At 37.2% G+C, this 19,761-nt stretch overlaps 3 protein-coding genes across 3 annotated transcripts; all 3 read left to right on the top strand.

The window, feature by feature from the left end:
* Positions 1 to 16: 16 nt before the first annotated feature.
* On the top strand, positions 17 to 3,351 carry hoxa10b (homeobox A10b). The gene is made up of 2 exons (XM_052147059.1): positions 17 to 959; positions 2,100 to 3,351. The coding sequence occupies exons 1-2, from the start codon at positions 203 to 205 to the stop codon at positions 2,372 to 2,374; spliced, it is 1,032 nt and encodes a 343-aa protein (XP_052003019.1). The 5' UTR covers positions 17 to 202; the 3' UTR covers positions 2,375 to 3,351.
* A 2,513-nt stretch (positions 3,352 to 5,864) lies between these two features.
* On the top strand, positions 5,865 to 8,142 carry hoxa9b (homeobox A9b). Its single transcript, XM_052147502.1, has 2 exons — positions 5,865 to 6,491; positions 7,305 to 8,142. The coding sequence occupies exons 1-2, from the start codon at positions 5,948 to 5,950 to the stop codon at positions 7,541 to 7,543; spliced, it is 783 nt and encodes a 260-aa protein (XP_052003462.1). The 5' UTR covers positions 5,865 to 5,947; the 3' UTR covers positions 7,544 to 8,142.
* An 8,991-nt stretch (positions 8,143 to 17,133) lies between these two features.
* hoxa2b (homeobox A2b) lies at positions 17,134 to 19,358 on the top strand. The gene is made up of 2 exons (XM_052147179.1): positions 17,134 to 17,725; positions 18,255 to 19,358. The coding sequence occupies exons 1-2, from the start codon at positions 17,365 to 17,367 to the stop codon at positions 18,983 to 18,985; spliced, it is 1,092 nt and encodes a 363-aa protein (XP_052003139.1). The 5' UTR covers positions 17,134 to 17,364; the 3' UTR covers positions 18,986 to 19,358.
* The last annotated feature ends 403 nt before the right edge of the window (positions 19,359 to 19,761 follow it).

Here is a 19,761-nt window from a genome sequence, read left to right as displayed (position 1 = left end):
TAGTTTTCATAAACTACTGATCGAGTTTATATGGATTTGCCTCTTTTTTTAAGCGTAGTAGCCTGAAAAGGAAACGGTACACAAGGTTATACGTGCGCACAGAGGGAGGAGTCAACGGTGCTCCTAGCGATTTAATTGGCTGTTAGCTCACACTGAGTTGTATAGTTATCAGTAATTATATTTAGCATGTTTTGCACAAGAAATGTCATCCAGAAAGGGCAATCTTCTTCCACCGTCAAATTATACCACAAAGATGTCATGCTCCGATAGTCCATCTGGAAATTCCTTTCTGGTCGACTCCTTGATCCACGGAAGGGCCGAGGGAAGTGGGCACTACTACCAAAACAGCGGAGTCTACTTGCAGCCGACCTCCGACTATTCTTACGGACTATCTAGCTGTGGCTATTTTCCTGGACTCAAACGGAGTGAGAGCAATTCCCAAAATGTGATCCCTGCATGTGGCCCATATCAAGGCATGGAAGCATGGCTGGAGACGTCTAGGTCCTGTCGCATCGAACAGCCTAACAACCAAATTACCCCACGGTCGTTCTCGCCCACCATTAAAGAGGAAAACTCTTACTGCTTATACGAGTCTGAGAAGTGTCCAAAAGACACCGTTACAGAGGATATATCGTACTCGCGTCTGACAACAAACTCATGCCCATCCAGCAACAATAACGGATGTGTTCCGGTGCCTGGCTACTTCCGCCTATCTCAGACATGCACTACGTCTAAAGGTTTTCCAGACAACCAGTCTATTTCGCCTCACGTTGCTCCTCAACTTTCGACTCGATTTGACAGCACTATTTCGGCCATTCCAGCAGAAACAAGCAGGGAAGAGAGCGACGAGCCCTCCTCATGCGCCCCGGGAAGAAACAAGGAGCTAAGGGGCTCCACCGGCACCGCTTCATCTCCCGAACCACCGGACAGTCCAGAAAAGGCGATACATGTTACTAAAGGTTAGTTTTGTTGCTCGGGCATAAGGTCCTAAGAGAGATTGTTCTCGTGTAGAGAAATGAACGCATTCGCGCGCGCAGTAAATAGGCTATATCCCTGATATATGACGAACTGCACATAATTACATTGCATTGCTATAATATTTCTTTAAATATAGCCCATAATAAGGCTTTAGTATGGGCAGTTTTGGCAGCACAATCGTGAAACCAATTCATGACCAATATGAAGTTTATATAGTATCTTACAACATTAATTCGAGTCAAATGCAACGCGTAAACAAATACGGCCCTGTGGTTCCTAAAGTTTGCACTTTAAAAAATAAGCTCATTGAATAATATACTTTTCATGACATCTAATTAGACAAAAGCGCACAATTGAATAACCCTCATTTAACCAATATGAAATCTGCGGATCACACAATTTCTCTCTGCAAGTCTTTTATAGCACATGGCATAATATTAGTTCGCGTAAAATGTCAACACCAATAAGAAAACGTGTTTACAGTTTCCTAACTGTAGCCTGTCTTAAAAATGATTACCTTAAAATCTTTTAGGCTAAAGCATATTGCTCACGAGAAAAATGAAGAAGAAAAAAAAAAGCGTACAGTATAATAACCCTGGACTATACCCATTGTCTGTACGTCTTATGCAAGTGTATTTATCCTTTGGCTGTTAAGATCTGTAATCAACTGATGTGAGTTATACAATTAATTTTTCTTGATGCATCTGTAACATGGAACATTGATTTGGTTACAATTTAACCAAAAACGTATTCAGTTTATACTATTCACGGGCAGTTTTTAAGCGTTGCCACTCTTTTTTAAGGCAATTGTCCTCACAAGAAAATAAATAAAAATAACAAAGCCAAATTATTTATATAATAAACAACAACCACAAAAAACAAAAAACTAAAATCAATGTGGATTAATAGTTTCATACTATTCATAGGAGAGTAATACTACTGCACCCTATGTACTTATTGTGTAATTATGTATGCTTTTGTATACTTAATTAATTAACGTCTAATATGCATAACATGATCACAGGAAAAGTATTAATCAATATTTAATCGATTAAGCTTTAAAAATGGGAGCTAACTGCATGTGGGAATTTTGGGACTAATATCTTCTTCAATTTTTGCAGGAGATTCCAAAAACGACAATACGGTTAACTGGCTGACGGCGAAGAGTGGCCGTAAGAAGCGTTGCCCCTACACCAAACACCAGACTCTAGAGCTGGAGAAAGAGTTCCTCTTCAACATGTACTTGACACGAGAGCGTCGCCTGGAGATCAGCCGCAGCGTTCACCTCACGGACAGACAAGTCAAAATATGGTTTCAAAACCGTCGGATGAAGCTGAAGAAGATGAGCCGAGAAAACCGAATCCGAGAGCTGTCGGCTAACTTCAGTTTTTCCTGAAGCCTCAGTTTGGCTCTAGACCTCTGGCGCCCTCCTCCATCAACTGCAGCCTTCTTACAGCAAAGCGTCTCTGTAGGTGTGTGTGCATATATGACTTGTGCAAGATACTATTGATAACTTATTGTGTGTCGTATACTGTTGACGTTTTTATCTGTTTATGTAAAATTTTATTTGACATCCATGTCGTCATAACATGTCATGGTTATTTATAAACTGTCAAGGGTACCTCACTGTAAAAGTAAGGGGGAAATATCGAATGCTGAAGGTGTTTTTTGGAATTTAATGTAAATAACATTTAGACAATATTGTACATTTACTGTATATAACTACGATATTTGCATGTTGTAATAATAACTAAAGAAACCATTTTTTAAATATAATTAATAATACTTTTCTTCTTAAGTATGACCTTGTCATGTATTTGCTGTTCTAGGCATAAGTGGTAAAGATCGGTTCTTTAATTATAGAAACTTGTATCGTTATGAACACGATGCTTCATTTTTTTATTTTTATTTTAATAGCATTTAAAGGCAAAATCTTTCAGGAGACTCGGGCCGAAACGGGATGGATTCCGCTGTAAATTCATTATTCATAGGTGGCAGAACTGAATAAAGGCATGTACGCATAATAAGTCGTTATAGCCTACTTTAAACATTGAGTTCTTGTTATGTGAAACACTCCTGAGCCATCTTTGTAACGGAGAGTTTGGGCCAGTGTTGATTGTAATTTTCCTTACTGTAAAAGCAAAGTTTTTTGCATCTTCTGCCAAGTCTTCCTCAGTCATACTGTTACCATTAAGATTCACGCTAAAATCATTATTCCAATCACTCCTATCCCAATTACCCAATTCTATTCCTGTCAACTTCAAATTTCATTTGATGGAATTTAAAGTGAATGTTCCATTAATAGCAAACAACTTATGTAAGATGACAAAAATCACTGTCATCAGAAAACGCTGGTAAGATCACAGGTCAGTGTGGACAAAATGAATTTGTATTGTACTTGTTTGCTTGTGCAACACAATGTCGAGAAAATAAATAGGAAACAAACTTCGTGTGTTGCCTTCTCACTTATGTTCGTCTCAAGAAAGTGAAAAAGACGACTGCTGCGTGATTTAGGTAGTTTCATGTTGTTGGGCTCCAATTTACATCTCCACAACACGAAACTGTCTTAATTGCCTCGCAGTGAGCTTCAGCACAACATCGAAGCATTGCTCCGAAGTTTGAGAACAGTTCAGAGAAGTAGGCTATATTGTTTCTGAAAAAGCAAAAGGCTCAGCAACACTCATGAAATATCAATGATTAAAGCAAATGTGAATAAAGCAAATCTTTTTGAATTGTATTGTTATAATAAGCTATTTAGGCCAGTTTAGAAAGTTAATAATGTTTCATGGAGTGCAGGTGGAGATAGCAAGGCCTCGGTTATGATCAATGCAAATGCAAAGCCGCGTGCGCATCTGAGACCGAGGGCACGCCCACATTGCCGGATGTGTCTGCTGGGCCGGAGAAAAAACACAAAGGCTTTATTGGCCATATTCAGGCCAGACAGCCAAGTTACAGCCTGAAGAAAAACAGAGTAATAGCCCCTGTTATAAACAAAGTCTGTTGAAGTACCCAGAAACCCCTCTTCCTGGAGGACAAGATCAGAGCAAAGCTCAATTGCGTTTTTCTGTATTGGCCTATTGGCATATCATTGTGGGCTATATGGTGCACAGTCATCTCGCCTTGATTAAATAATATTACACAATTCTAACCTCAACATGCTTAACGTGGTGACGTCTACATTAACTGTTTTTTATTCAAGTAAAAAAATTCTCTAACATCTCTAGACGTGAATACATACAATTCCGTCAACGAAACAAATGTTAAAAATTAGAATAGGTATACATATATATTTATATACGTTATATATTTATATATGTTGTATACATGCACAACATTATATATATATATATATATATATATATATATATATATATATATATATATATATATATATATATATATATACATACATACAATATATGTACAACATATATAAATATATGTATACCTATTCTAATTTTTAACGTTTTATATATATATTGTATGTATATATATATATATATATATATATATATATATATATATATATATATATACACAACATATATAAATATATATGTATAAAACATATATATATGTTGCGTGCATGTATATATATGTGTGTGTATATATATATACATACAATATATGTACAACATATATAAATATATGTATACCTCTTCTAATTTTTAACATTTTATATATATATATTGTATGTATATATATATACACAACATATATAAATATATATGTATAAAACATATATATATATGTTGTGTGCATGTATATATATATGTGTGTGTGTATATATATATATATATATATATATATATATATATATATACATATACATACACACACACACACACACACAAAAACAGTATGTTTGCTATATGTTTTAAGTTTTTTTTATATATTTCTGAAATGTTTATTTATAGAATATTTAAAATATATTTTAAACAAATAAATACATATTTAATGTTCCCTTATCCGTTTCTGATTTTCAAAAGCCGTGTATTATTAATGGTCTGATCACTTACAGTCAGAACAGGCGTATAATCGATGCAGCGTTTATTCTTATAAATGTAACCAATCATAATATAGGCTAATGTGTTCAAATACAAACTTTTAATAATGTGGGGATAATTATACAATAAATACAAATATTTTGTGTATTAACAACCGTTTCGATAGAATATTAAACCCCAACCTTATTTTCTCTCTCTCTCTTCTCTCTGTCTCGTTGTTTTGCAGTTTTACTATTTGCGATGTAGATCAAACTCTCAGTTAAATGTTTATTTGATTTTAATATTTTATTCATTCGTTTCATTCATTCTTTTAATAAGGATTTATTTAGAACAGTACCTATGCCTGCTCACTTAGCAGGTCATATCTCAACCATCCAATGGCACTTATTGCCATATAAAATATACATATGGCTCAAGTAAAGATCCACTTTATGTCTGAACTACTTTGTCTTCTTGTGCGCGAGTCCTTGTTTTCCTTATAGCTTTATCTTTGGGTTTGCAAACTGTTGTTATAAACAACAGGGTGGATGACCTTCAGTTTTCAAGGCAATGATCACGCTAGTGATCCGCAATGGTTTTATTTTTTAATGGACAGCAGTAGACTGGATCACCATTAACATTTGGATCCATACTAATTCTACAATGATGCAAATATACGTTTCTGTTACGCATGATCTTAACAACATGAATAAAATAAAATCCGCCTTCATGGCTATTACATTAAAAATATGCCTTGTAAAATGGAGGCCATTTAACAGCGCGCACTGGTTAGGCTTTCCCTTTATCTCCCACAGTCACGTGCCTCCCAGATCCAATCCAATCTCAGCAATGGTTCAACTTATCAGAGGTCTGTAGTTCACCGTGAAGTCAAGTAGTTACTCGATTTCCACGGATTCTGAATTTGGGTCCGTTTCATTGTGGGTGTATACGTTCGGCTGGGACTCTCTTTGCTTGTTTTTGTTATGTCGTCATTGGGGACACTGAGCTACTACGCTGATTCACACATTCCACACGACAATGATGATCATTTGGCACCGAGGTTCTCATCTGTACCCGTGGTCGAACATCAGGCACGCGAGCTGACGCTACATGAATATGGCGAGCAGGAGCCGTACACATTTCAGGCCAAATCATCTATTTTTGGCGCATCGTGGAGTCCCGTGCCTGTGCAACCCCCAGGCAGTGCATCTATCGCATACCACCCATACATCCATCATCATCATCCATGTTCAACAGGAGAACCCGATGGAGCATCCGTGCGTCCCTGGGCTTTGGAACCGTTATCTGCGTCCCTGCCTTTCACGGGATTATCATCAGAAATGCACCATGATATCAAACTTGAACCATTGGTCGGGAACGGTGAGTGCACGACGCACACACTTCTAGTGCCCGAGGTTGACAACAACAACACGACCCCAGCAGAGAGGAAGGTACCGGACGATGCGGTTTCCAGCGGGTCACAAGATGAAAAAACCTCAGCAGAGACGAAGATAGATCTAGACCCAAGTAAGTGCTCAGTTTATAACAGAATGTGGCTTGATATGTTGAAAAGTCTTCAATTCCTTGTAGCATAACAGATTAACAGATATATTTAAAAGAATTATAACCCATAAAAAGTCAGAATTGATAGCTTACAATACAGCAGTTGAGTAAAGGAAGTCACAACAATGTATTTGGCCATTTATTAGGCTATTGTTATAGGCTATATATTCAGGCTAGAATGTCTTCTAATCTTCCCCTCTTTCAAGATCCTTATTTTCATGGGTGGCAATAATCTGCATTTGCTAAGAGACAGTATAAATGCTAAATCCAGTCCAGTAATGCAATTTATGCGAATATATTTGCCATCTACAACTGTCCTTTATGTATCATGCAAATCCTTGTCATAATGTTCAAGACAAGTGTGGATTTAGTCACATCACATTGGATTTTATGGCATAATTAAAGTCGCACAATTGTTTCCATAAAACGGACTGGATTTTTTTTAAAAACATAATTTCTTTAGGCCATTGTTTCCCCCTTCATTCACTCTAAATTGTCAGTATGAGTGGGAAAAAAAATTATATATATATATAGCTTGCACATAATATTTTCGATAATATATAATAGGCAATAGCCAGAGATCTGTTTTATGTTCTCCGTGATTTTTGTTTTACAATTACAGGAATAACATAACATTGAGCCTATGCTAAACTGTAGTCAAGTAACCTTATTATTAGACCTTTCTTTCTTCCGAATTGCGGGCTGATCATAAAATGGCCGCAGTTTCCCCCCCAACTGGCAACATGACTAGCTTTTTCTCTCCGACCCTTCTTGCAGATAACCCTGCGTCCAACTGGCTGCATGCGAAGTCCACTAGGAAAAAGCGCTGTCCTTACACTAAGCATCAAACTCTCGAGCTGGAAAAAGAATTTCTGTTTAATATGTACCTCTCGCGCGACCGTAGATATGAAGTGGCAAGACTCCTAAATCTCACCGAAAGACAAGTCAAAATTTGGTTCCAAAACCGTAGGATGAAGATGAAGAAATGCAATAAAGATCACCCAAAAGACATTTAAAACAAGGAAAGCTGTAAACTTGCACTGCAGTGGATGGAGAGATTTCGTTAGTACGACAGTGTTGTAAACTAGCCTGTATTTTCTCTCTTGCACAACAACGGTAAAGTATTATTGAAGGTAGGCAACATATTGTATTGTAGATTAACACTGCACAAACATTTGATCTGAAAACATGCTTGTGTCTTTGTGTACAGCTTATTGTTGATGATTATTTTATTTAGTTTGCTTGTAGGCCTTGTTATTCAGTGTGTACATGTGAAATATGAGTTTTGAAAGTCCAGTTCACAATTTCAGGGAAATGGTTCTGCTATGAAATACGAATAATTTGCATGAATTTCAGTTTTGTTTTTATAGGAACAAGTACTTGTAACGCAATGTATCAATGTTTAATGTGACTACCTAAATGTATTTGAACTACCTATGTATTAAGATTGTATTTATATTGTGTTATACGTCATTAAGGTCCTTCAGTGAATTTTGTAACATTATTGTGCTTGCAATGTTATGTGAATACATAGAAACTGTGCATACGCAAATACCTCAAATCAACGGTGTTAGTCGTTTTCAAATGAATTGTGTACATGACAAATACATTTCTTATAAATAGTACATTTCGTTAAGACTCTGAATAACATCCACCCAACATCAAATGGGCTTATAATAAAACGATAAAACATTCTGGGCTGTATATATCTGTTCAAAGTAAAGCTCAAAACCTCATTTCATCCAATTCAACGTTGAAGAAAAAGAAGCATAATCGATATTGTACTGAGAAGCTGTCACTAATATTCCCAGTCCTTTATTTCAGTGCAACACTGCGCACACACTTCCAGACTCCAGCAATAACAACACATATTTCACACATCTCACATGCTCTTGCGCTCGTTCTCGTTTTATCTCACAACCGACTGTTTAGTGTCCTGTTAACGGCCCGGATGCCGTTTCTCCGGCCGCATAAATAAAGCTTCGTTTGATGCTTGTGGACAGGCCTGCACATTCTGTTTGTGCCCTGCCCCTGCAAGCGATATTAGTGGCCGTGCGGCAATAAACCACAATCACAGTCTTAACAGTTTATGGGGTGCAAAGCGATTGAGGGCGGACCTGGAACGACTTTTTGGACGCCCCAGGTCTATATCAACACAATTACAGTAACAAAGATTATGTTTTATTAAGTGATATAGCATAATACCCTTGTAATTACCAGTTTGTAACCTAAAAAAATGTCTTCGTAAACCACAAACACACACACACACACACACACACACACACACACACACACACACACACACACACACACACACACACACACACACACAATATTCTTCAGTTCGGGTGATGAACCAATCTTCAAAGGCTCTATACCCCAGACCGTATCGTAAAACGCTGTCTGGTTTTTCTCTGCTGATTACTTTATTACTCACCAGCAACAATTAAAACGTTGCAGAACTGATCATCCATTTGTTGCCTTGTCATGAAAGAAGTGGCAACGGAAACAAACCTATTGACGCATTGTAGTTTTTCTTGCAGTGTCCAATATTTCTGCTTTCTAGCCTTTTTGGCAATGTGAATTTGAAGAAGGTGCAATAAATTAAAGGGATAGTTCTCCCCAAACTGAAAATTCTCTCATCATTTACTCACCCTCATGCCATCCCAGATGTGTATGACTTTCTTTCTTCTGTTGAACAAAAATTCATATTTTTTAAAATATCTCAGCTTTGGAGGTGCTCACAATGCAAGTGAATAGTGACCAAAACTTTGACAATCCAAAAGTGCATAAAGGCGGCATAAAAGTAATCCATATGACTCCAGTTAAATCCATGTCCTCAGAAGCAATATGATAGGTGTGGGTTAAAAATTGATCAAAATAGTTTTTTTTTTATATACTATAGATTCACCTATCATGTCTCTTCTGAAAATATAGATTAAAATACTGGAGTCGTATGGATTAAAGTCATGCTGCTTTTATGTGCTTTTGGAGATCAAAATGTTGGTATCTATTCACTTGCATTGTACCATAGCTGAAATATCCTTCTAAAAAAACGTATTGTGTTCAGCAGGAGAAAGTAGGCTAAGTCATACACATCAGGGATGGCATGAGGGAGAGTAAATTATGAAATATTTTTTATTTTTGGGTGAACTATCCCTTTAACTCAACTGGTTGTTTTAACGTGAATATGCACACGTAACGTGATGCATTAAACACTCCTGTAAGCCTTTGAATTCTAAAGAATGAATCAAAAAGATTAACTCGTTTTGGCTAATTGGAAAATGACCAAGAAATAAAAATAATTTCTTTATTTTTAGTAAAAGTGACGATTGTGTTGGTTGTTGAGCCATTTTGAGTTATTACCATCAGTATCCAGCAGATGGAGACAGCGGTTTGTTCGAAACTTTCAAGCAAAAATTCCTGTGCCTCACTGTAGTAACCCCCACTTAATTAGGGCGAGCTATGAACAAGGCCTATTTATTGATGTGTCTTAAAGTGTCTTAAATGGTAAATGTGAACAAAAGTGAATTAGAATATGGTCAAATCATGTTATTCATGTCGCTGGAAAATGTAGCCAGATTATATTTTATTTTTAATGTATTTTTTACAACAGAGACAAATAATTGTTTGACCCTAAATGCAAGACTTTCACTTAGCATCAATAATAGCACAATTATTTTAGCATCAACAGTAGTCCAATGCTTCATTTAGAGGTAGCCCACATGGGTGTAATATTATACATATTTTCCAATAATAAATCAAATCAAATCCCTTTATTGTCACTCAACATACACAAGTGCAAAAGTGAGTGAAAGTCTTTGGTGCAGTTCTAAGCAACATAGCAGTATAACAATTACAATAAACATCTGAATTACACATGTGTAAATCAGATGTTTATTGTAATTGTCAATACAATACACCTAATAATATACAATATACAGTATTCACAAAATAAGAAGACTGTATACAATAACTACAAATTGTTAGTTTTGTGGTAGCATTGCCTTTAAATTGTTTAAATAAATTGAAAAACCCAAATGTTTTGGGTAGCCTTCCACAAGCTTCTCACAGTAAATTGCTGTACTTTTGGCCCATTCCTCCAGCCAGAACTGGTGTAATTGAGTCAGGTTTGTTGGCCTCCTTGCTCGCACATGCTTTTTTAGTTCTGCCCACAAATTTTCGGATTGAGGTCAGGGCTTTGGTATGGCCACTCCAATATCTGGACTTTGTTGTCCTTAAGCCATTTTGCCACAACTTTGGAGGTATGCTTGGGGTCATTGTTCATTTGGAAGACCCATTTGCGACCAGTCTTTAACTTCCTGGCTGATGTCTTGTGATGTTGCTTCAATATTTCCACATTATTTTACTTCCTCATGATGCTATATATTTTGTGAAGTGCACCAGTCCCTCCTGCAGCAAGGCACCCCCACAACATGATGCTGCCACCCCCATGCTTCACAGTTGGGATGGTGTTCTTTGGCTTGCAAGCCTCACCCTTTTTCCTCCATAACATAACAAGGGTCATTATTGTCAAACAGTTCAATTTTTGTTTCATTAGACCAGAGGACATTTTTGTTCCCATGTGCACTTGCAAACTGTAGTCTGGGTTTTTATGTTGGTTTTGGGGCAGTGGCTTCTTCCTTGCTGAGCCTTTCAGGTTATGTCGATATAGGACTTGTTTCACTGTGGATATAGATACTTGTCTACCTGTTTCCTCCAGCATCTTCACAAGGTCCTTTGCTGTTGTTTAGGGATTGATTTTCACCTTTGGCACCAAACTTTGGCACCAAACTACATTCATCTCTAGGAGACAGAATCTCCTTCCTGATCTGTATGATGGCTGCGTAGTCCCATGGTATTTATACTTGTGTACTATTGTTTCTAAAGATTAACGTGGTACCTTCAGACATTTGGAAATTGCTCCCAATGATGAACCAAACTTGTGGAGGTCAACAATATTTTTCTGAGGTCTTGGCTGATTTCTTTTTCTTTTCCCATGATGTCAAGCAAAGAGGCAATGACTTTGAAGGTAGGTCTTAAAATACATCCACAGGTACACCTCCAATTCACTCCAATTAGCCAATCAGAAGCTAACTGGATAATTGCCAAAAGGCTTGACATCATTTTCTGGAATTTTACAGTTAACTTAGTGAATGTACATTTCTGACCCACTGGAATTGTGATATAGTCAATTAAAAGTGAAACAATCTGTTGATAAACAATTGTTGGACAAATTACTCATGTCATGTACAAAGTAGATGTCCTGAACGACTTGCCAAAACTATAGTTTGCTAAAATTAAATCTGTGGAGTGGTTAAAAAATGAGTTTTAATGACTTCAACCTGTATGTAAACTTCTGACTTCAACTGTATGCTACTTTTACAGGTAAAATAAATCATTTTGAAATATGTACCGCCGATCAAATTTTGGAAAATGATTTATCAAATAGCATATAATTACTACAAATGTGAAAGATAATATGACTTTGCTTGAATGACAAATTGAGTTGGGATGCCATAAACTCTGTTAGACCCCTTTAACCTTAGGCTACTTGAAAGTATGATTTGGCCCTGTGGTTTCTGCTATTCCACCAAGAAATCTGATCCAACAAAAGATCATGTTTAAGACTGTTTACATATGCCACCCATTCCAGTGTATTGAATCTCACTCTCTTATGATGATTATAGCTAAAGTTGTTTATTATGTGACAACCAAGTTGTGCTTGTTAGCCCACACAGCAGCTGGAACTATCGTTATGAAATAGCAACTTTAGAGGAGCTGTCAGGTCCTGAAGTGCTGAACAGAGATACTGTATGCAGTTCAAAAGAGTTTGTTGAGCATGCATGGTTCGAAGATCGAAGAAGTGCAGGCATATACAGTACATCATAACATATAGCCTATTTAAAAGCAATGCACAATGCCCTGTGCAGAGGGACATTTGCTAATCTGCTAAAATGTGTGCATCTAGTGCGCACTGCAACATAATTTTTGTTTGCACTGGTTAGTGCACTATAATTCTTAGCCAAGAAAACCCCCCACACCTTTCAATGAAATAGGGGGTTTGGTGAAGTGCACAATATGCTGCAACTATATGGAGGTTAATAATAGCTGTGAGTGTGACTACTGTGCAGCGATGCATAACACTAAAAGTACCTGGTAGATTACATTAATTAAGAGGAAGAGAGTAAAAGTGCACTAGGTTTTAGTTGCGAGACATTCATTGTCCACCAAAACGTGAAGGTTTTGTTTATGTCTAGTGGATATGAAACACATTGGACTAAAATTCTGTTGGCTATGAATAGCAGGAAGTATGGCTGCTGTAGGCTATCTTGTCGGATAAGTGCTCACAGAATAGCAGGCGCAAAAAAAACAAAAAAAACAACATAAATATTTCAGTGTATCGTTTAACGGTACGATACGATACTACTTTATTAATCCCCAATGGAAAATTGAGGCATTGCAGCTGAAACATTACTAAACAGAAAGTAACAAATACAACAAAATAATTACAATAATAAGAACTAAATTGTGTAAGAACCAAATTATATTTTACATTGGTTAAAGTGTAGATTATAATATTCAAAGTTGTATAATGTATTCATTTATCTAAATTGTGTCGTATATCTAGAGGTGTAAAGATATATTTAAAGCTGAGCATATACGGTCTCATTATCTGGAGCACTCATTAATGCACGAACATTTACGTGTGTATGTAACGATGCTTTTGGGAGGTGGCAATAATAAAATAGCACTTACATACTACTTAGGTTCCACTTATGTTTCGGGAACTAGGCCGTTGTTTATGGTCAATTTACTCCACTAAATTGTGGATAAAAAGGGTAAATATCCATTTGCGTATCATGTCGAGGCTACTTTGCTTTCGTTAATGTTTTAACACAGCTAAACGGGAAAAATAAAGTAGACATTTGATCGACGCGTTTCTGGCAGCAGGCAGGTCAGCAGGATGAAGGCAATGTTGAGCCTATATCTCTTTCTTTTAACCATGTTGAACGCATAAACGCTTTTGTTTAGAAATCATATATCTTATTGAAAGGCCACCTATGATAATTTAACACAGTGTTTCTTAATCCCTAATCCAGGATTAATAAACACAAAAAGAGGCAGTATCTTGATTTCATATTAGGCTACTGTAAACACGTGTTACCTGTAACAGCTCTACGAGACAAACCAATCGATGGCCATATTTTCATTTTTCCCCCCACATAGTTCACAACTATTAAAATAATTTGGTTTCACTTCATAGTTTCTTTATAGTCTTAAACACTAACACTACATCAAACACTAACACTAAATCAAAGTCCAGTGTTTAATGGAGACAGACTACAGAATTTGCTAATCAATAACATGTGTCCATACGATGAAACCAATCTTTACGTTTACAGTTTCAGATACATCCCAGGAAATGTACAGTGGATTATTGGTTAATCTCATGTTGTTGGTTTGCAAAGTTAGGTTGCTTTAATGTCTTGTTCATCTTACAATTAATCAAGAAGTTAAATTATAAAATGGAAAAATAAAGAGTGCAGGCTATGCTATCACAACGTCATTTCCTGTATAAAACGGCATGATTCTCTTCTCGGCCAGGGATATAATATGCCCGGAAATGACATACACCTTCAGCAGAACAATAGGAGCTTGGAGCTCGTTTACAACCCAGTGCGATGTGTGTGGGTAGAGGGTCATCCATCAAACCCCACAGTTGCCAGAGCTACTGCTGCAACTGCCTTTGCAGACATCATAAACACCCCATATACACCTCTCGCGCATTCATTCGCAAAGATCACCAGCAGGAATACAAGACCAATCCCTATTTTTAACATAAACAAATAGATTTGTAGCCTATGCGGCTGGCCGAAGCAGCAGTATACAGTGTATACAGACTATTAGTCCACTCATCTGACCATCTGATTCCAATATTGTTATAGGCTCCACTGATATCCAGACACATCTTATTCAGTGCCGGTGTTATGCTTTACAGTATCTACAGATCTGTGTTATTACAGGCATCTGAATACATGTAAATCAACAGAATTCATACGACTATAAATAGATAAACAAATGAACTCAACAAATTCGTAAATAAATAAAAAATAAGACAAGCCTGAGAAAGAAAATAGCGAAATAAGAAATTAAAGACGGCGACTGGCAAACTTAGACTACTTTTAACTAAATATTGATTAACATGCTGCTTTGGCATTAAATTAAGTCCCAGGTAATTCAAAGAGTTTTACAACCTCTACATTTAATACTACTACTACTACTAATAATAATAATAACAACAACAATAATAATAATAAACAGTAGTAGTTTTTAAGCCTATTGAAATGCATATTTAGGAATACATTAGCTTTATATTATATATATTAATCGCTTCATTTTTCGCTCCAATTTCTGCTCTATGACTGTCAGATGCATTATTATTAAGTCCAACAGACGGTCAGCGAGGCCGTCCATCGTGCCAGACGCATTCAAAAACATATTGTGCTGGAACCTCTACTCAGTACGACAACGAAATTATTCAGACTGCAAAATAATGATTCAATGTCTCAAGTTAAAATGACACTTATTTTAATTAATACGATTTTTTTTCTCATTCGGGTAATATCGGCTTTCAAAATGAACAACTGAGAAAATTTCTACATTCTGTAGAAACCCTGAAACCCGGTTGTTTTTTTAATTGCACAGTCAGATGCATTTATTCTAAATTAAAACAATTCACATAATCAACCAATAAGATTGAGCTCATTGTAATTAGACTATGTGAGTGACCTTGAGAGTGTTGCTGATATAGACAATAAATGTTGTATTAAAAAGAGCCTGGTGAAATTTTGGAATTAATTTCGGATTTAGAATAAACGAATATGAAAATAAATACATCCGGTACTATTTAAACAAAAGCAAAAAAGCTCAAACCCATAGGCTACTCTTCGTGTAAATGCATTAATACATTTTGCAGAGATATAACATTCATAATTTAACTGACAATTTACAATAAAAAATTCATTTAAGGCAATACAATACGATGCAATACAGTTTGATACTCACATATTAATTCTGTCAGGCCTAACAAATGAGAATAAATATAATGCATTGCAAATGTTAATCATTAATTCAATCGATAAATGAACACATGATAACAGTACAATTAACACATGCGTCATGATACATCCTTGATAAGTTCTGATGCTCAGCTCGTGAGAAAAGACTAGGTTTTTTCGTTCGTGAAGGAAATGTGTAGGAAGGAGTGGGTATTTTTTGAAGAATGCCGACACCCACGTTCATCTACACACAATGTCTCCCGTATAGCTTGAAAACACACTGTTTCTCTCTTACAATCAATAAGTAATCCTATTTCCCCAAACCTTCGATAAAAGCAGAATTTCCAAAAAACGAAAATATAGAAAAAACGAATTTTTGGTCCGAAACAACGCTGGTCCATTAACAGCACATCCGGTATGAAATTATGAACGAGGACAATCCTGTAGTTGAAAAATATAAATTTTGTCTATTTAATTTATAAAATGGGGAACTCTTAACCATGAGTACAACGTTGTTCTCTTCTTCCTGGTCACATATGATCTAAGGGAGTGTTAGATGGTTTAAATGTGTTCTTAGGGCACGAAGCTGTCAGACCTTTTGGCGTGTAAGATTGATAGCGTGCAGGCTTCCAGGGCTCTTTGTTTAGAATATAAGCAATAAAGTGCTCGAGGCCTACTCTGTCTTAGCTGAAGACTTCTAAAGGCAAAACAGAAGAAACATTCTTGAACGTAAAAGACTACATGGGATTTACACTTTCATTTAAGAGTAATACCTTTTATTGGCTTTCTTAGCCTGTAAGTGGGTGTAAACAGATTTGGCAGGTCAACTCGTGTAATAATTTGTAGTATGTTATTATTTAGATATTTAATTGCATTACAATGTAGACTGAATGTACTACGTCAAGAATAAGATTGTTCTGTTTTGATGGTGTCATAATAATGCATTCTGTATGGAAAATAACAATGATATTCGCTCTCCTTGAGCAACTCCTCTTTGAAGAAAGAACCGTTTCATTATAATCTATTCAATTTACATTTATTTAGTTTGTAAAGTTAAGTCCTGGGTCAATCTAAAACACGTTAAACATTTCTTAAGCTAAAACCAATCTAATATACATAGCATAATGCATTTGTGTGCATGTGAACACGAGCGCGCTTAAGTGCTTTAAAAAAAAAACTGTCCACGCGCAATTTGTGCGCGCGCATCGTAACACGCGCTTTTGCTCGTGCATCCACAATCGAGAGCGCGCATTGTCTAAAAAACACTAAACCCTAAGATTAACTGGTTACTTCGATAATGACTTTTGGCGTATCTTATTTGTCCAGTTGATGTCTAGGGGCAGTCGAGGGCCAGTCAAACTATAAATGAAGAACAGGAGACGGACACACTCTCACATTGTTTCAGGTACTGGTTAATGTAAAGTTAGGCTATAATCTACTGAGCAGTGGGCAAACTGACCATAAATGCGTAAATAAACTAGCCCGTCCCCGAGAGTGAGAGTGAGGCGTTCCTCTCGGACTTTTTTCGATCAATCACACAGAGAGTGGCTTCTTTTGATTAAACCCCAAATTGTCATTGGACAGAGGGTAATCATGTGACAAGCAATACGGTCCAATTTCAACCTTGTCTCCATGAAAGCAATAGTTTAATGGCACCGCGGTCCCCATACGGCCGTAATCAGCAAAATAGGTTTTTTTTAACCGGGCACGATATTTCATTATATCTTCCTTGGGTCACAAATTTGTGAGCGGCGAATTTGCAAGACTTGGAGGAGATGAATTACGAATTCGAGCGAGAGACGGGTTTTATCAATAGTCAGCCGTCGCTCGCTGAGTGCCTGACATCTTTCCCCCCTGTCGGTGATGCATTTCAAAGTTCATCAATCAAGAGCTCGACGCTTTCACACTCGACACTGATTCCTCCTCCTTTTGAGCAGACCATTCCAAGCCTGAATCCCGGCAGCTACCCTCGCCACAGCCGGCCCAAGCAGAACCCTAATGGCTCATGCCCGCTGCCTGCCGCATCCCTACCCCCAGAGTACCCTTGGATGAAGGAGAAAAAAGCATCCAAGAAAATCCAGACAATTTCGACATCAACAACCACGGATCCTGGTCCACTGTACTTCTCCCCTCAAGGTAAAACGAAATAGTTTACTTAAATTTCATGCATTTACTGTTATTGCTTGAATGTTGATATGTATGCTTTTAGTTCAGTATAGCAATAAGAGGTCATGTTGCTGAAAACTTTATATCCTCATGTATGTATATTATATATATTACTGTTATTGACTGCGGAGGGTCCGTTCTGCGTAACTTCTAAACTCTGTGTTAGCTACTTGTAGTGCAGGGCATGAATTTTAATATTTGACAGTAATGAAGAATGATAGATTGCCATTACTCAACTCGGCAGCTGGCTTGTTCATTAATCTTTACTCGGACCTCTCCGCACTCACACCAGACACATCAGTATATTCTGGCATTGGGGATGAGGACACAAATAATTCAAGTGCCGTGGCTTCATTCCCACAAACAATTTATGCCCCTCGGTATATTTGACACGTTTGTGAGGTCAGTTTTAAGCCCCACAGCGGCGTTGTAACAATCAAGAGTTATATATAATTAGTGGCGAATCAATAATGTATAACGTTGTAATCTCTTCCTATAGGTTCGCCCGAGATTTCTGATGGTGGCAATGGGGCAACTCGCCGACTGAGAACGGCGTACACCAACACTCAGCTGCTGGAGCTGGAGAAGGAGTTCCACTTCAACAAGTACCTCTGCAGGCCACGGCGGGTGGAGATCGCCGCTCTGCTGGACCTCACCGAGAGGCAAGTCAAAGTCTGGTTCCAAAACCGGAGGATGAAGCACAAACGGCAAACGCAGTGCAAAGAGAACCATCACGGCGAGGGGAAAGCACAGAGCCTGGAGGAGGCAGGAGGACGGGGTGATGGGAAATCTTTTTTCGAGCAAGTGGCAAACAATGTATCTGGGGCGCTTTTGGAAAGAGAGGGTTATCCATTTCAACAGAATACCTTAACTTCTCAACAGTCACAGAATGGACACAATAGTGATTCCCAAAGCGCAACTGTCTCGCCTTTAGGTAGCAATGACAAACATCTGAAACATTTCCCCAACCCGTCACCCACTGTTCCTATCTGCGCCTCAACAATGGCCCAGGATTGTGCATCTGGCCAGGACAATAGCAGCCCCTCGGCCCTGGACGTCTCTTTACAGGACTTTAACGTTTTCTCCAACGATTCCTGCTTACACCTCTCAGATGCCGTGTCCCCAAGTTTGTCAGAGTCTGTAGACAGCCCCATTGGTTTATCCACAGAGGCCTTTGATTTCTTCTCCGAGACGCTTACAACAATCGACCTACAAAACTTGAGCTACTAACTCTAACTGAAGTTTCATTATAGGGACGTCAATATCTTTCTTACAGTGATGGCCTGTGTGTTTAATTGGGACTTTAAAACTAGGCCTAGAGCATTAATCAATGAGGTAAGTTTCTCAATAATCGAGTGACCATTTGAGTTTACAGAGAAAATATGGCTGGAAAAAAGTGATATTTTTCACGTTTTATTTTTGTATCTCTCGCCGGCAAAGTGCCATATTTTCATAGAATAAATTTGTACTTGTTATTAAAAATAACAGCGGTGTTATTTATTTCTGCAGAATTCAGGAAGCAAAAGTTTGCTACTTTAAATGAGGTATTTTTAAAATTCAAACGTCTAAATAAACTTTTTGATTGCAGGACATATGATTAGGCCTACTATACACTGATATTTTGCTGATTTAATTTGAACATTTTGTGTAAATGTATGGGGTGAAAAAATTGATATTTATAAAAGCTGAAATGGATGTTTAGGACCGCTACTAAAAATGAATACATGTTCTTTTAAAATATGTGTGAGCAAAATTGATTTACAGTTGGGTAATTGTGTTATTATATCTATTATTTTTATGAATCTTTGTTATTTCTCTGTAGCTTAAACGACGCTTAATTTCGATTTTTTTTTTTTTTACTTTTATAAATGAGCCAATAGCTACATTTTAGATGCCATCAAATTTGTGGACTAAACTAAAACCTCAACAAGGTGATTGATGTATTGATGCTGCGCATACACAAATAAGACCCTACTGTATCTGACGACACAGGGAGTCTCCTGGCC

The sequence above is a fragment of the Xyrauchen texanus genome, chromosome 17 (genome assembly GCF_025860055.1).
Source record: "Xyrauchen texanus isolate HMW12.3.18 chromosome 17, RBS_HiC_50CHRs, whole genome shotgun sequence".
NCBI lineage: Eukaryota > Metazoa > Chordata > Actinopteri > Cypriniformes > Catostomidae > Xyrauchen > Xyrauchen texanus.
The sequence above is the reverse complement of the archived record's forward strand: the minus strand, read 5'-3'. Positions and strand labels throughout refer to the sequence as shown.

What these genes read in the sequence shown, in the direction of transcription:
- hoxa10b (XM_052147059.1), top strand. Translation starts at nt 203, where the DNA reads ATGTCATCCAGAAAGGGCAATCTTCTTCCACCGTCAAATTATACCACA. An exon ending in GGCGATACATGTTACTAAAG is followed by an intron (nt 960 to 2,099) that starts GTTAGTTTTGTT and finishes CAATTTTTGCAG; the next exon opens with GAGATTCCAAAAACGACAAT.
- hoxa9b (XM_052147502.1), top strand. Translation starts at nt 5,948, where the DNA reads ATGTCGTCATTGGGGACACTGAGCTACTACGCTGATTCACACATTCCA. An exon ending in GAAGATAGATCTAGACCCAA is followed by an intron (nt 6,492 to 7,304) that starts GTAAGTGCTCAG and finishes CCCTTCTTGCAG; the next exon opens with ATAACCCTGCGTCCAACTGG.
- hoxa2b (XM_052147179.1), top strand. Translation starts at nt 17,365, where the DNA reads ATGAATTACGAATTCGAGCGAGAGACGGGTTTTATCAATAGTCAGCCG. An exon ending in ACTGTACTTCTCCCCTCAAG is followed by an intron (nt 17,726 to 18,254) that starts GTAAAACGAAAT and finishes CTCTTCCTATAG; the next exon opens with GTTCGCCCGAGATTTCTGAT.